Source organism: Haliotis rufescens, unplaced genomic scaffold (assembly GCF_023055435.1).
Source record: "Haliotis rufescens isolate VD_foot unplaced genomic scaffold, xgHalRufe1.0.p SCAF_13, whole genome shotgun sequence".
Lineage (NCBI taxonomy): Eukaryota > Metazoa > Mollusca > Gastropoda > Lepetellida > Haliotidae > Haliotis > Haliotis rufescens.
This window is the reverse complement of record NW_025963813.1, coordinates 34,551,425-34,567,815: the sequence shown is the minus strand read 5'-3', so window position 1 is coordinate 34,567,815 and position 16,391 is coordinate 34,551,425. Positions and strand designations below refer to the sequence as shown.

At 41.7% G+C, this 16,391-nt stretch overlaps 1 protein-coding gene across 1 annotated transcript in view; it reads left to right on the top strand.

Moving 5' to 3' along the window:
- LOC124151537 overlaps positions 1–16,391 on the top strand; it is a 50,011-nt gene that overhangs the window by 12,542 nt on the left and 21,078 nt on the right. Inside the window, exons 11-20 of the mRNA XM_048394461.1 lie at positions 636–839; positions 1,396–1,570; positions 1,945–2,210; positions 3,126–3,377; positions 6,035–6,332; positions 8,109–8,275; positions 10,577–10,897; positions 11,901–12,069; positions 14,461–14,663; positions 16,083–16,269. Coding sequence (XP_048250418.1) covers positions 636–839; positions 1,396–1,570; positions 1,945–2,210; positions 3,126–3,377; positions 6,035–6,332; positions 8,109–8,275; positions 10,577–10,897; positions 11,901–12,069; positions 14,461–14,663; positions 16,083–16,269 — 2,242 coding nt within the window. The remainder of the gene's footprint in view (positions 1–635; positions 840–1,395; positions 1,571–1,944; positions 2,211–3,125; positions 3,378–6,034; positions 6,333–8,108; positions 8,276–10,576; positions 10,898–11,900; positions 12,070–14,460; positions 14,664–16,082; positions 16,270–16,391) is intronic.

Genomic DNA, 16,391 nt, shown 5'->3' with positions numbered 1-16,391 from the left:
GAGACATGGGGTTATGATCATGGCTGACTTGGTATATGACACAGCTACTGGAGACATGGGGTTGTGATCATGGATGATGTGGTATATTACACAGCTACTGGAGACATGGGGTTATGATCATTGCTGACTTGGTATATTGCACAGCTACTGGAGACATGGGGTTATGATCATGGCTGACTTGGTATATGACACAGCTACTGGAGACATGGGGTTGTGATCATGGATGATGTGGTATATTGCACAGCTACTGGAGACATGGGGTTATGATCATTGCTGACTTGGTATATTACACAGCTACTGGAGACATGGGGTTATGATCATGGCTGACTTGGCATATGACACAGCTACTGGAGACATGGGGTTATGATCATGGCTGAATTGGTATATTACACATCCGCTGGAGACAAGGGGTTATGATCATGGCTGACTTGGTATATTGCACAGCTATTGGAGACATGGGGTTGTGGTCATGGCTGACTTAGTATATTACACAGCTACTGGAGCTCCTGACGTTCTGAATGCTTGGTTTCAGAGCCTGTGCTGTTAGTCAATTTCTAACTGTTTGCGAGATATCCGAACCCGTTGTCTATTTACTTCTTTCCTGACTGATGTTCGGACACATTGCTTGTATTAAGGGCTCCAGTTATGCAGCTAAGCCAACTCAACTGTCGGTGTACTGGAAGAACTTCAATGACAGTGACTCAGGAATCAAGAGCTATACAGTCTCCCTTCTGAAGAACATTTCTTGTGGCCATGGCAACCCCGAGGAGCTGGTGGTGGAACCAATTGCACTTGACACCAACGCTACATCATATACATTCATGGACTTGAACCTTCAGGTAACTACATAAACTAATATAGCATTATCTAACCCGAGGTCTATATTGACGAGAATACTCCCGGTGATGCATTTCTGGCAGTGAAGTTATAATCTGTAATAAGACGCAAGGATTGGTATAAACGTCTACGGTATGGGCTTGAGGCACTTTGTGCGCTCCTCCCACGGTTTATAAGCCGTTATATATCCGGTATACCTTTCAAAGTGTCTGTAAAACCAGCTCACTCACTCACTCACTCACTCACACTTTTGTTGACAGACTAACATCTAGTCTCTGAAATGAACATAGTTCACAGAAAACACAGTTGTTAGATTGTGGTTATGAAATGTAATAAAAAGGCACCCAGAGACTTTCTTCATTTTAAGAAGATACTAATATTGCAGTAATCTAGACTTGTCGAACATTATAGACTTGCATGGGCTGTATTGGATATATTTGTTTCAGAGTCTGCATGACAGACTATCTTGTGGAGTTCATGTCCGAGTCTAGATACTAACATTAATATCCTTTTGCTTACGGTAATCAGTTTTGCTAATATGTGGTGCAACTATTTCAGCGGTCTGTCCCATACTTTGTGAGGTTCAAGGCTGACAATAATGCTGGATTATCGACGACGGTTGACTCTTCCCCCGTCCTGTATGACGACTCAATCCCTTCACCAGGACACGTTGTAGACGGTCACGACTTCACCGCGGACGTCAGCTGGATGGGGTCAGCCAATGAGATCAAAGGTAAACACGAATTGCGAATTGTGCAGTTGTATGGTAGAGCCATTTGGGTCAAAGGTAAAACACACGTGCATGGTATAGCCAGTTGACTCAAAGGTAAAACACACGTGCAAGGTATGGACATTTGGGTCAAAGGTAATACACACATGCAAGGTATAGCCATTTGGGTCAATGGTAAAACACACGTGCAAGGTATAGCCATTTGGGTCAAAGGTAAAACACACGTGCACGGTATAGTCAGTTGGCTCAAAGTTGAAACACACGTATATGGTATAGCAATTTGGGTCAAAGGTAAAACCCACGTGTATGGTAGAGGCATTTGGCTCAAAGGTAAACCACACGTGGATGTATCTCACTTTGGTCCTCTGCCACTTCAGGAACATTCTTGCACCACCCGATACCCGATTCCTCTGGTTGTCCGGGGCGTCCAACCAAGTTTGACGACCGAGGATGGAAATTCTTCTCGTCGGACAGCAACTACGTAGGGTTGAACAAGAGCTTGTCCCTCAGCTTCAGGAGGGAGAACGTTTACCCCCAAGGAGATGAAGTAGAGATCAAGCTGGCCCGAGACACCAAGAAACCAAGGATGTTTTCTGGCGGGTACTACAGGAATGCTGATCTGTTGAATGGCGGAGTGTACAAGGTAAGAAACGGGTTGAAAAAACGGTTCACTGTTGGAACAGTGCTGTTCGTGATATATATATATATATATATGCTACTCAAAAGAAGTTAAGGATCACCCGATTCTTTCATGATGGTAAAGTTAATCTGTCATGACATGAGAGATTAACAATAGTAATATGAAAGAATCGGGTGATCCTTAACTTCTTTTGAGTAGTGTGTGTGTGTGTATATATATATATATATATATATATATATATATATATATATATATACAAAATGAGGTAAATGTTCACTCGGTGTACATGTAATATATAATAAAATAATAAAGTCCACGTAAGTCCATCATCTTCTTTATATCAGTTTCATACATAGTACTTTCGCTGTCTCATGACAGCTCTTCAGTGTAACTGACAATGACATATAATGACGTCATACTTATGATGACGACATAAATTACAACTGTGACGTCATAATGTATTTACACACTCCAGCGACGACACCAAGTAATTTAACAATTGTAGGGAGACATTTGAATTAACAGTATTTGTAAAGTAACAGTGCAACATTTACGATTGAAATGACAAATCTATTAATACATTCTAGAGTTCAATTTTGGTTTCATCAATTGGATAAACATTTGTTCTTTTTCCAGTCTCAGCTGCTTGTTACTTGTATGCAATTTATAAAACGGAAAAATAGTAAATTTCCCGTTTCCGCAATCATCAATGTGTTTGCTGACACCTAAGCATCGAACATTAGGGGCTCTTGAATTATATTTTTTGCACTGTGTTTGAGGTTTAAGGTAAGGTAAGACATTATTGTACCCATGTACACGAACACAGTGTTGAGGGAACGTTTTAAGCGCTATGCTACTTCAGCCGTGTAATCTGCTTCATGACATCCACCCCCGGTATCCGTGCCTTCCTCCACACAGATGTCCATCAAGGCAGCTGGTGAAAGTACAACACAACCTCGCCCTAACATAGTGCCTCGTTTCGGGGGACTCTTTGCGCGGCTTCCAAACATAAGAAGTCCCGCCAGACAGCAGAAACGTGACAGCCGGCCAGTGACCAGTGTTGTGTTCTGGGACGGACCAGAGGACTACATTCTCAACAACGACTACACACCCAAGCCTAGCTGGGCAGACTCCAACTGTGCCTGCTGTAAGGAAGAGCCTGTTTCAGAGGTAAATATGACTGTCTACCTAAATCAGTGGAATCGTGACCAACTCGTGTTATTCCGGGACAAGCCGAATAGAGATTCGTGCCCCTCTCGTGGCCATTTTTGCAACCGGGTTCCGTCTTAGCGCAAACGGGCATAGTTAAAAGAATTGTCAATTTGTTGCGTAATGACTCACGTGTTTATCCCCCATGTCATATATATTCCAGATGATATTTAAAACACATCGTGACTTACAGTATTTATAAAGTATCATTGAATACATTTAACTGTATCTAGGGTATGTTTTTGGATGCAAGACATATGTAAAATCAAAGATTATTCCTGAGGGATTCTTTTACCAAAGTACGTTAAGTCATACTCGCATTCTGATTGGTTTGTCGTCTTTTCGCACATAAAATTCATCGATAAGGGGGCGAGTCTTCTTGCACGTTACGGAAAGGGGCGAGTGGTTACGAATGTGGATAGGCGGTGGCCTATTTCTTGTTGGCTGCGATTGGACGACACTAAACATATAATTCATTGGTCCTCCACGTCACATAAAAACAAGCAGCGGATTACATTACAACTGCCCACACTGCAAACAACTAGAAACCCCAGAACACGCACTCATCCACTGCACACACTACCTAACACATCGAACCGCATTACAAACCACTCTCAATCTAAACAAGGCTCTCACTCTAGAAGCAATACTAAACCCACAAAATACACAAGAAAACTTCAAGGTCTTAGGCGTATTCTTAATCAAAACGGAACTAATAAAACGCATGTAAAAACAAAATAATCTACCAAATCAAAATCACATAAACAAACAAACATCCACCATACGCAGCTCCCTTAGTTCTCCTCCCCAACCCCATCGGCATCTATTCCAAATCTCAAAATTCCCAAATTCTATATAAGCAACCCCTAAAGCCCCCTCTTGGGTTGCACAGACCACTTTAACCCCTTTCGGAAACACATTAAATGGCCTGGCCGGGCCCGTGTGCGAAATACGCATCAGTCGGAAAGCGCACGTTTAATCTCCAAAGTAAGTAAGTAAGTACATTAAATGCTGATAAATGTAAGACAGCTCGCGTCAGAAAAGAATTTTGTCACAGTTTGTTATAAAAAAAAAGTAAGTGTATTCATACTCGTGACTAAGGACCCTGCACATGCGCTCTTCAACCGGATGTAGTACAGATTTGTAACACTTTGAGGCCGTCGCCTGTTGGCTAAAGGCGCTTAACTTGCTGCGAAGACAAACAGTTTTGAGGTAGCGGTCCTGGGTCTCGTTCCACAAAGCGATCTTAACGCTGAGATGATCGTAGCTCCCATACTTTAACATAGGCTTACGATAGTCGTAGTGCTAAGATCGCTTTGTGGAACGGGGCCCTGAGTATGAGGGCTGTAACGATTTATCGAGACATCGCCGCATTGCGATATTTGTGCCACGATCAGGGTTTTGTATGATGTGACCATCTATCTCTATTGGCTTCTGCAACGATGACGTGTAAAATATGGTGACTGTTAATTATATTTCTATTTTAACTATCTCTATTAGAGTAATATTCTTTTATGCTCAAGCTTACTGAATGTGTTGGTTGTTCCTCTATTCAAAGCTTTCACAGGGGGCACGGGTGGCCCAGTCGTCTAAGGCGCCGCGATTCGCTCTGCAGAGTTGCGTCCCTTGGGCACGCCAGAAACCTATGATTGTGGGATCGAATCCCGGTTCACCCCGATTAAGTTTCTAGGTTTGTCAGCACCATACCCGTGCTCGTGGGTTTCACCGAAGTGGTAAACGTCTGAGACCTGCATCACTTCGGGCTTTCCTCCCACATTAAGCTGACACGCCGCGATATAACTGGAATACTGTTAAAAGCGGCGTTAAACCCAACTCACTCACTCACTCATTCCAGACTTTCACGTGATACATCGTGTGTGTAGATTGATAAGGAGCCACAACAAAGGTAGATTTAGAACGCATCTGCACCGGGAATAATATAATATGCATCACAAATAATATAGTTAATATTTAATATAGCTTGATAAAAAGTAATGTTTGATACATCTCGAAGACTCAACAGAGGGGCGTGGTCAAAGCGGTGTCCAGGGATCCAGAACATTCATATTCCATTCTGTGCTGGCATGGGTGTGACACGTCTGACAGTTAGGGGCTGGTTTCATTCCACCAATGTCAGGTGCCTAGAGGAGTTCTACATCAGCAGGGGCGGTCGGGTAGCCTAGTGGTTAAAGTGTTCGCTCGTCACGCCGAAGACCCGGGTTCGATTCCCGACATGGGTATAATGTGTTTAGGCCATTTCTGGTGTCCCCCGCCATGATATTGCTGGAATATTGCTAAAAGCGGCGTAAAATCATGCTCACTCACGCTATATCAGCAACATTCAGGCGAAGACACACGAAATGGGCTTCAAACCGCAGTCCCACTAGGGAAATCGAAACTGGACTTTAGTCTTGGCGAGTGAACGCTTTCACCACAAGGCTACCCTACGGCAGACACACAGGGTACCGTGTCTGACCTTTTGATTGATATGAGATTTTGTTATATCTTTACCTATATTCAACAATGATTTACAGCTGACTCGCACACGTTTCGAAAGCTTCTACGCCAATGCAATACGAGCTCGTATACATATTTCCATATTTTCTCGACAATGATAGACCTGCACATGCAACTGTGAAGAGTATAAGCAAGCAAAAGATCACTACAGACGTCTTGAGACAACAGCTGCAACACTTACAGCAAACACGACATCATCGACGACAACCACCACTACTACGCCTACTACCACTGTTCACAAAGGGAGTGGTTTACATCTTAGCTACAGACCGCCTGTTTTCAGCCCTCTGGCCGTATCTGTTTTCAACGAACTGAGAGTCAAAGAAAATAAAGACATATATGTGAAGCCAAAAAGCGACCCCCAAGATGCATGTGGAATGCAATTGTTTAAAAATACAGGTACGTACTAGAGACAAGACCATGAACTATTAGAGTGTATATGTACTATTAAGATCGCCTATTATCAATGGGTTAAGGTTATAGTGTTGAACTATAATCAAGTGAAGACGCCTGACACATTGGCGACGTACAGTACGAAATCCGTTAGCTCATCTGAACTGAACGCTCAAGTGTGTTTTGGTTATGAAACTTTGTCTGTCGTCAGTCCGTCCATGCTTTATTCCATTTAAATATTAGATTTATGGTTGGTTTGTTGTTTAACGCCGCACTCAGCAATATTCCAGCTATAGGACGGCGGTCTGTATATAATCGAGTCTGGACCAGACAATCCAGTCATTGACATCATGAACATCGATCCACGCAATTGGAATCGATGACATGCATCAACCAAGTCAGCGAGCCTGACCACCCGATCCCGTTAGTCGCCTTTTACGACAAGCATAGTCGTCTTTTACGGCAAGTATGGGTTGCTGAAGACCTGTTCTACCCCTGATTTTCACAGGTACATATTAGACATTTCTTCTGACACCAAGCCACATGGACTTTCTGTATCTAAATATTGCACAAATAATTGTCATTGAAAAAGTGATTGAGTGAGTTGGATTAACTCCGTTTTTAACAGTATTCCAGTTATATCACGGCGTGTCAGCTTAATGTGGGAGGAAAGCCCGAAGTGATGCAGGTCTCGGACGTTTACCACTTCGGTGAAACCCACGAGCACGGGTATGGTGCTGACAAACCTAGAAATATAATCTGGGCGAACCGGGATTCGAACCCACAATCACAGGTTTCTGGCGTGAAGAAGGGACGCAACTCTGCACAGCGAATCGCGGCACTTTAGACGACTGGGCCACCCGTGGCCCCTCATCGAAATAAGTATATAGTGACTTTGACTGCAGTAATGACAAGATCACTGAGGGTTCGACTCCAAACTAAAAACGCAAATACCATACATGTTCGTTAAAATTTGAAGATTTAAATATAATTATATTCAAGACATATTTGTTTGTTTCGATGCACTAACAAACATACTGTTATGTTGCGAGAACCGATGCTTATGAACGAATAACATGTGACGTCATAGATCCATGACTCGACATGCACCATTGTCTCGTGCAGGATTTGCGTGCAAAGTTTGGAAATCACATGCAGCATATCGTGCTAATATAAGAATAAAGACACTCTGTGGTAACCCTTGACTGATTGTTAGTTTTGTCATTAAGTGGTACACATTGGAAACATCTCTTTAGGTGTATAAATCTCTGTATGTTAATATGGTTCGCGTTTCTTTTGGCGGTGAGGTTGCTTGACTAGAAAACATATTCCGCTAACAATAGAACATAATAATATGAATAATTCATATTTTTTTTTTTACGTGTTCCTATCGTTATCGATCGTATAGTTGTCCGATTTTCGATCACGAACATTGATACTACTTACTATGGTTCGCGTTTCTTTTGGCAGTGAGGTTGCATGATTAGAAAATATATTCCGCAAACAATATAACATAAAAATATGAATATTTCATTTTTTATTTTTTTATTATGTGTTCCTATCGTTATCTATCGTAAAGTTGTCCGATTTTCGATCACGAACATTGACACTACTTAATTTCGTTTATCCGACACACTCGTTTATCCGACACAATCATATGCAACCAACAATGTCGGATTAACGGGACTGTTATATGAGTGTGAACAATTAACAAAACAAATGGCAGCCCAACAATGATCAAATCCTTCATGTATCGATGTGAAATCTGCGTTCTTTACTAAGATGGGGAAGAGTCGGTGAAGGGCAAGTTGGTGGCGTGGTGTAACTTTAAGGATCCGATGATGAGGCCTCTGGAGACTGTCAGGGACCTGGATGTCGACCCCTCCCTCGACTACCACGACTACACCATCTCCTTCAGCATTACCAGGGAGGAGGCCAAGGACTCGGCGGTGAGACATGTCTTGTTGGAATCAGGAATGGTACCCAGATGGTGACGGACCTTTTAAGTGGTTGAAGCGTTCGTTCATCACGCTGAAAATTTGGTTCGATTCCCTGTGTGTCCAATAGAACTTTGTGCAGTCGCCACCTGATATGGTTGGAATGTTATGCCTTACAGCCACGTTAACCATCTCTCTCATTTAATGTTATGCTTCCTGTTCGAAACGTATTTCAATAATGTATTGCAGTTGTATATAATTTAACCTATTGTGACTATGCACACGGGTATGTGCACTCTATGTATTCTCTTTAGACTTGGACCTATCGAATTGACTTAAATTTCGTATAGCTAGATTGGTTTCAATTTTACGAGGTTTCACTTAATATAGGTAATAAACTGACAGGTACCAGCGTTATGAAAACGTTAACAGGCTGAAAACAGCCGCATAAAACATAATTGAGAACATAATTCCAAAAACATAACTATGATACACATGTCAAATACACCATCCTGGCATAACCAATTCTTGTGTGTTTCATTTTAGCAACTATCAAACATAGCTGTACACTTTCCTTTGATGGGCAGTTTATATACTCGTTCCCTATGGCACTGTAATGCAATCAGTTTCACCCGTCCATCTGAATACATACATTGTTTAATGTGTTGTTTAATATGACAGTCAGCAATACTCCAGCCATATAACTGCAGCATGTGTACAATCGAGTCTGGGCCACACAAACCAGTGATTGATAATATGAGTTCCTAGGCGTCAGGGTACGAGGCAATCAACCAAGTAACCGAACCTGACCAACCGATCGATCCATGCGGTCGCCTCTTTTGACAGGCGTCGGTTAATGCAGGGGACGAATAAGGACTTAAAATCTCATTTTACTGTGTATAAAAGTACAGTAAACTACGGTTATAACGAACACGCTTATAACGAACTGACGGATATAACGAACTTACTTTTTATTCCCAACTATTTGCTGTAGTTATGCTGTATATATGCTTATAACGAACTACGGTTATAACGAACTAAAAATAGTAGTCCCTTTGAGTTCGTTATAACCGTAGTTTACTGTATCATGGGTTCCCGGCCTTGTCTACCAGATGTGCGTTGGAAACAATGCTCACAAACACATCTCAACATTTAATTCTGACATTGTTGAATTGTATGCGCGATATTTATTTGTACTGACAGTAAAGCTTATTTCCTTGTACGTTTCATTGTTCCCTTTTTCGTTTAAATCAGAATGATATATATTATTATGCCCAAACGTGAGATTGACCAATCAGAGAGCAGAACTACTGAGCACACGAGCCCGTCAGTAAAAATTCAAGATGGTTGTTACTGACCTAATATGAGACCGTAACAGCCATATTGGATTTTCCAACACCCACCTCAAATATTTCACATGGTACAGAAATTCGTTATTTGACACTGTTTTGTGTTTTTATATAATTAATTGTGATGTGGAAGAGCGTTACGTTTTTTAAAAAAATCACGTTCGTGACTTTATTAATAAAAACTATTGTTAAAAGTTCAACAACGTTTGGCCTCTTAGGTTTGTAGAGTAGTCTCCCTTTGACCATTAACGTCAGTTTGTTGGTGATGTTTACATTTTGACATGATATGTGCGATAAAGACACCAGATAGTGTAAACTTTTCGGCAAAATGAACTCGCTCAAATGTTTCTCCGGAGCTAAAATGACACCTATACGTCAACTAAAGACACCATAATAATATTATGCCTCGATATTGACCAATCAGAGAGCAGGACTACTAACCCCATATGAGCCCGTATACCGTCGGTAAAAATCCAAGTAACAGCCATTTTGGATTTTCTAACACCCAGCTCACATATTTCACATGAAAATTTGGCACAGAAATTCGTTATTCCACACTGTTTTGTATGTTAAAATCATTAATTTTGACATGAAAGGGCGGTAATGTTTTATTTATCACTTTTGTGACTTTAAAAAAGATGATATAAAGTTAAAATTATCAACATGGTTTGGCTTCTGGGGTTTGAAGAGTAGTCTCCCTTTGACCCTTAACACCGTAGGTTATACGTATTAAGTTTTGAATTTTAAGCTTTGACATGACATGTGCGACAAAGATACCAAAAAGTGTAAACTTTTCGGCTAAATAAATTCGTTATTGTGTCTTTAGTTGCGGTGTCATATTAGGTTAGTAGAAAAACTATTCGGCGAGGCGACTGCTAACCTAATATGACACCGTATACGACAACAAAAGAAACCATAACGAATATAACTCATCAGTATATGCAATCTACACCTACCCACACAGGCCACGTGGTGCATGAAGATACACATGGACGGAGAGGAGATATCGGACCAGTGTGGCATCCCCCATCTATCAACAAACACCAGCATATTCCTGGGAATATGGAACCACAAGAACTACATGCCTGCAACTCGCAGAGACGGTGCCAATTACCTTCGGGTTTGGGAGGAAAGAGCATCGTTTAAGAACTTGGAATTGCCTCCTGAGTTAGGCAAACTGTGTCGCTATGGCAACCCGTTCCGTGGAGGAAACAATGCCATAGTTCGGTATGAAGCCGGAATCGGGCTGAAGTCGGGTCAAGCTGATGTCGTACCGTTCCGCCCGGTAAGACGCGTGTGATGTCAAGGTAGTTGCAAATGATTTAGTCATATGTTTCTTGAATAGTTTGTTGATTGGTTGGTTTGTTGTTTAACGCCGCAATCTGCAATATTGCAGCTATATGACGGCGGTCTGTAATTAATCGAGTCTGCACCATACAATCCAGTGATTGATATCATGAGCATCGATCCTCGCAATGTGGGATCGATGACATGCATCAACCAAGTCAGCAAGTCTGACCACCCGATCCCGTTAGTCGCCTTTTACGACAAGCATAGTCGCGTTTTACGGCAAGCATGGGTTGCTGAAGACCTATTCTTCCCCGGATCTTCAAGGGTCTTCTTGAATAGCATGGAATAGCGAGACATACATACATTTAATAGAGGGCCATATAAACATATTATTACATGTATTTTAATGCCAAGTGTAACAGGAGGAAAAGCATTGAGGTGTGATAGATATAAATTTATTTTGGTTACGATCTTGACCCTTCAAACAGCATCTGCAGTACAAGTCTATGCATTATGGAGGTAGTCTCATACTATTATATTTACAGTTACGTCTTTGATATATGTTTGTTTATTGTTTAACGCTGCATCCAGGAATTTGTTTTTTGTTTAACGCCGCTCTCAGCAATATTCCAGCTTTATGACGGCGGTCTGTAAATAATCGAGTCTGGACCAGACAATCCAGTGATTGATACCATGAGCATCGGTCTACGCATTTGGGATACGACGACATGTATCAACCAAGAGATCCTAGTACTTTTGAGGGTTGCGTCCCATCCAAGATTCGAACCCGCACTGCCAGAGCAAGGCACCGAAACTCCAGTATCTAGTAACCTCACTTTAGCAATGTGGGTTCGAATCCCGGATGCGACTCAACCCTAAAAAAATACTAGAATCTGTACTTTACTAAGAAAGCGTGATCCTTATATAACATTTGCTAAATTTGACCTTTTTGTACATGGCATTGTGTGTTCATAATTTCTTGTCTGCCATTGTTACAGGTATATAGCCCGTGCATTCCCTGTTTGAGGCCATGTGACGCCTACAGCTGCAACGCTTCCTGTGACAAGTCACGTACACGGCAGGTCAGCTTCACTCTGACAGACCTCTCGCTGGACGAAACAACAACAATCAACGGGAAGAAAGAACCGATACCTTATTATCTAGCAGGTAAGTAACGACTGGCCTATTATCTAGCAGGTAAGTAACGACTGGCTTATTATCTAGCAGGTAAGTAACGACTGGTTTATCATCTAGCAGGTAAGTGATGGCTGGCTTTTCATCTAGCGGGTAAGTGAAGACCGGCTTATTATCTAGCAGGAAAGTGATGACTGACTTATTATCTAGTAGGTAAGTGAAGACTGGCTAATTATCTAGTAGGTAAGTGACGACTGGCTTATTATCTAGCGGGTGAGTGAAGACTGGCTTATTATCTAGTAGGTAAGTGAAGGTTGGTTTATTATCTAGTAGGTAAGTGAAGGCTGGTTTATTATCTAGTAGGTAAGTGAAGGCTGGTTTATTATCTAGTAGGTAAGTTACGACTGGCTTATTATCTAGTAGGTAAGTGAAGGCTGGTTTATTATCTAGTAGGTAAGTGAAGGCTGGTTTATTATCTAGTAGGTAAGTGAAGGCTGGTTTATTATCTAGTAGGTAAGTGAAGGCTGGTTTATTATCTAGTAGGTAAGTGAAGGTTGGTTTATTATCTAGCGGGTGAGTGAAGACTGGCTTATTATCTAGTAGGTAAGTGAAGGCTGGTTTATTATCTAGTAGGTAAGTGACGACTGGCTTATTATCTAGCGGGTGAGTGAAGACTGGCTTATTATCTAGTAGGTAAGTGAAGGTTGGTTTATTATCTAGTAGGTAAGTGAAGGCTGGTTTATTATCTAGTAGGTAAGTGAAGGCTGGTTTATTATCTAGTAGGTAAGTTACGACTGGCTTATTATCTAGTAGGTAAGTGAAGGCTGGTTTATTATCTAGTAGGTAAGTGAAGGCTGGTTTATTATCTAGTAGGTAAGTGAAGGCTGGTTTATTATCTAGTAGGTAAGTGAAGGCTGGTTTATTATCTAGTAGGTAAGTGAAGGTTGGTTTATTATCTAGCGGGTGAGTGAAGACTGGCTTATTATCTAGTAGGTAAGTGAAGGCTGGTTTATTATCTAGTAGGTAAGTGACGATTGGCTTATTATCTAGCGGGTGAGTGAAGACTGGCTTATTATCTAGTAGGTAAGTGAAGGTTGGTTTATTATCTAGTAGGTAAGTGAAGGCTGGTTTATTATCTAGTAGGTAAGTGAAGGCTGGTTTATTATCTAGTAGGTAAGTTACGACTGGCTTATTATCTAGTAGGTAAGTGAAGGCTGGTTTATTATCTAGTAGGTAAGTGAAGGCTGGTTTATTATCTAGTAGGTAAGTGAAGGCTGGTTTATTATCTAGTAGGTAAGTGAAGGCTGGTTTATTATCTAGTAGGTAAGTGAAGACTGGCTTATTATCTAGTAGGTAAGTGAAGGCTGGTTTATTATCTAGTAGGTAAGTGAAGGCTGGTTTATTATCTAGTAGGTAAGTGAAGGCTGGCTTATTATCTAGTAGGTAAGTGAAGGCTGGTTTATTATCTAGTAGGTAAGTGAAGGCTGGTTTATTATCTAGTAGGTAAGTGAAGGCTGGTTTATTATCTAGTAGGTAAGTGAAGACTGGCTTATTATCTAGTAGGTAAGTGAAGGCTGGTTTATTATCTAGTAGGTAAGTGAAGGCTGGTTTATTATCTAGTAGGTAAGTGAAGGCTGGCTTATTATCTAGTAGGTAAGTGAAGGCTGGTTTATTATCTAGTAGGTAAGTGAAGGCTGGTTTATTATCTAGCAGGTAAGTAACGACTGGCCTCACGAAAAGCAAGCAGACATGCACTTGTTGATCGGATTACGGAGCACAAGAATAGCGTTGTTCGTGTTCTTTGTTGATGAAACTTGAGATTTATTCTCTTGTAATGCCCCCATCATGGCAGAGGCGTTAACACATTGTTCTGATTGGTCATCTAGTTTATAATGTCACGACCGACGTGACCAATAAGAACGCGGCGGCCATGACAGAACTGCCATTGCCAATTTATCAAAATGCATTTTCCATCAGATTTAGGTGGAATACAATCTATCTTTTTGAGAAATGTCTGTGTGTTTCACATCCACACATATCAAACCGCCTCCGTTGTCTGGTGGTGGAGCGTCCGCCCGAGGAGCCGCGTCGTACCAAAAGACGTTAAAAGATGGTACTTGTTGTTACCCTGTCTGGCGCTCGGTATTAAGGGGCTAAAACAAGGACTAGTCGACTCGGAGTCAGTATACTGTGTCAGTTAAACCGCGGCATGGTACCTCTGTGGGCTAGCACTATCAATCGGCATCAGTCCGGTCTAGTACAAGCAGTCACACACACACACACATGTGCATGCACGTCGCTATATAAGTGCAATAATTTTGGACGCGACGTAAAACCCCATTTCACCTCACCTCCACACATATCAAACAAAACCGGCTTCCACAGGAGATACCCCTTGAGTTGGATGCTCCCCTTCTGTTCTAGTGAAGGCAGTTCTAGGGTCAGGCATGTCAGCTATATCCTCCTCTGACGGCTTCTCCGTCGACACAACCCCGCCCGACTTTGACCAGGACCTCATGCTCTACATGGACGTCTACCAAGGCAACTTCACTCCGTCCGCATTCCAGGGATCTAACGACACCATCAAAGCTATATGGAAGTGCAGCGACAACGAGAGCGAAATTGTCGTATGTACCAGTGTCGCTCACATTATAATTACATGTGGGTTGGTTGTATTCTACTTTTAGCAATCCTAATTGGCTGTTGTTCTCGGGTTCAGGACTCGTCCCGATTATTATGACCCGTGATCCTAGGATTATAAATCAATACAAATTACTGCACAGCAATTGCATTGGCAGCACATAACAGAGTGGTAGTACAATATTCCATGACAATATATAATATGATGTCAGTGGTCAGTATCAAATACAAAAGTACAGTGGTGATAGCAAAAGTCAGTGATGATAGTATATTCACCCTGCGGCGACCGCGGTCAAGCTTCCAAGACGGGCCCAGGCAGGGATTCAGGGGTTGATCTGAATCCTCACATGAAAGCTGGTCTTGGTGGGATGAAATGCGTGAGAGAGATGCGTAAACATGCTCTTGTCTCCTTATATGCAACCTACCTAGCTACTGGAAATTTCTACAATGTGTATCCAACCGTCCAGCGGCACTAGAACATTCCACATGATCTATAACGTTTACACATCATACTAGCATCTAAATATAGTAACTTCCTGACGACTAGTTGCATTCCAAACACAATGCAATAAACGTCTACCGAATCTCAACAAAAACAATGAAACACAGTTACAATCATTGTTAAACAATAAAAAAACTGCCATTTAACAATGTCACTTTCAGGGACAGTGGGGTAGACTAGTGGTTAAACCATTGGCTTGTCACTCCGAAGGTCGTGTTTTGGGTAAAATGTGTGAAGCACGTTTCTATATTCACCCGCTCATATAGTTTCGTCTGTCTTCCCACATTAAACTGTACCCGTGAAGATTCCAGGGTAGAATAGGTCTTTAGCAACCCATGCTTGCCGTAAAAGGTGACTATGCTTGTCGTAAAAGGTGACTAACGGGATCGGGTGGTCGGACTCGCTGACTTGGTTGATGCATGTCATCGATCCCAATTGCGTGGATCGATGCTCATGATATTAATCAATGGATTGTCTGGCCCAGACTCGATTATTTACAGACCGCCGTCATATTGCTGGAATACTGCGGAGTGTGGCGTTAAACAACAAACCAACCAAAAATCTAATAAGTAAATGAAATAAAGCATGGACGGAGTGATGACAGACAAAGTTTCATAATACCCCCATTCCACAGAGAATTTTGGCTCATCGGTCACTCATCGGAAGCAAAGTTTTTTATTTCCGGTAACCCAACGAAGAGTATCGTATAACACTCCGATGAATCCGATTTGTGTTTGTCGACTATTAGGTTAGTGTCCGACATTCTGAAATGTATCAGATATGATGTTCATTATGCCGTTGAGTACAGGCATATTCATGGTTGGAAAAGAAACTTGCACCCAATTTGTTGCATTACTTAGAACAAATTATATTTACAAAACATTAACTCACATGTGTAATTCAGGACTACGAGTGGGCAATAGGCCGGATCCCCGGGGGAGAGGAGCTACAGACGTTCCGGTCGACGGGGGAGAACCCAGGGGGTGTCAACTCTGGATTCGCAGGCATACTGCGGCATAACATTACCTACTACGTGACCGTGCGCTGTACAAATGGCGGTGGCCTCACTACCACACACCGAGACAAGAAAGGTTAGACAGCAAAAACAATTGAATTGAATTGACAGCAAAAACAAATGTATTTCACCTTTTGGTACATATAAGTATTAGATATTATAGTGCAAATACCATCGTGATTTCAAACTCATCTCCGT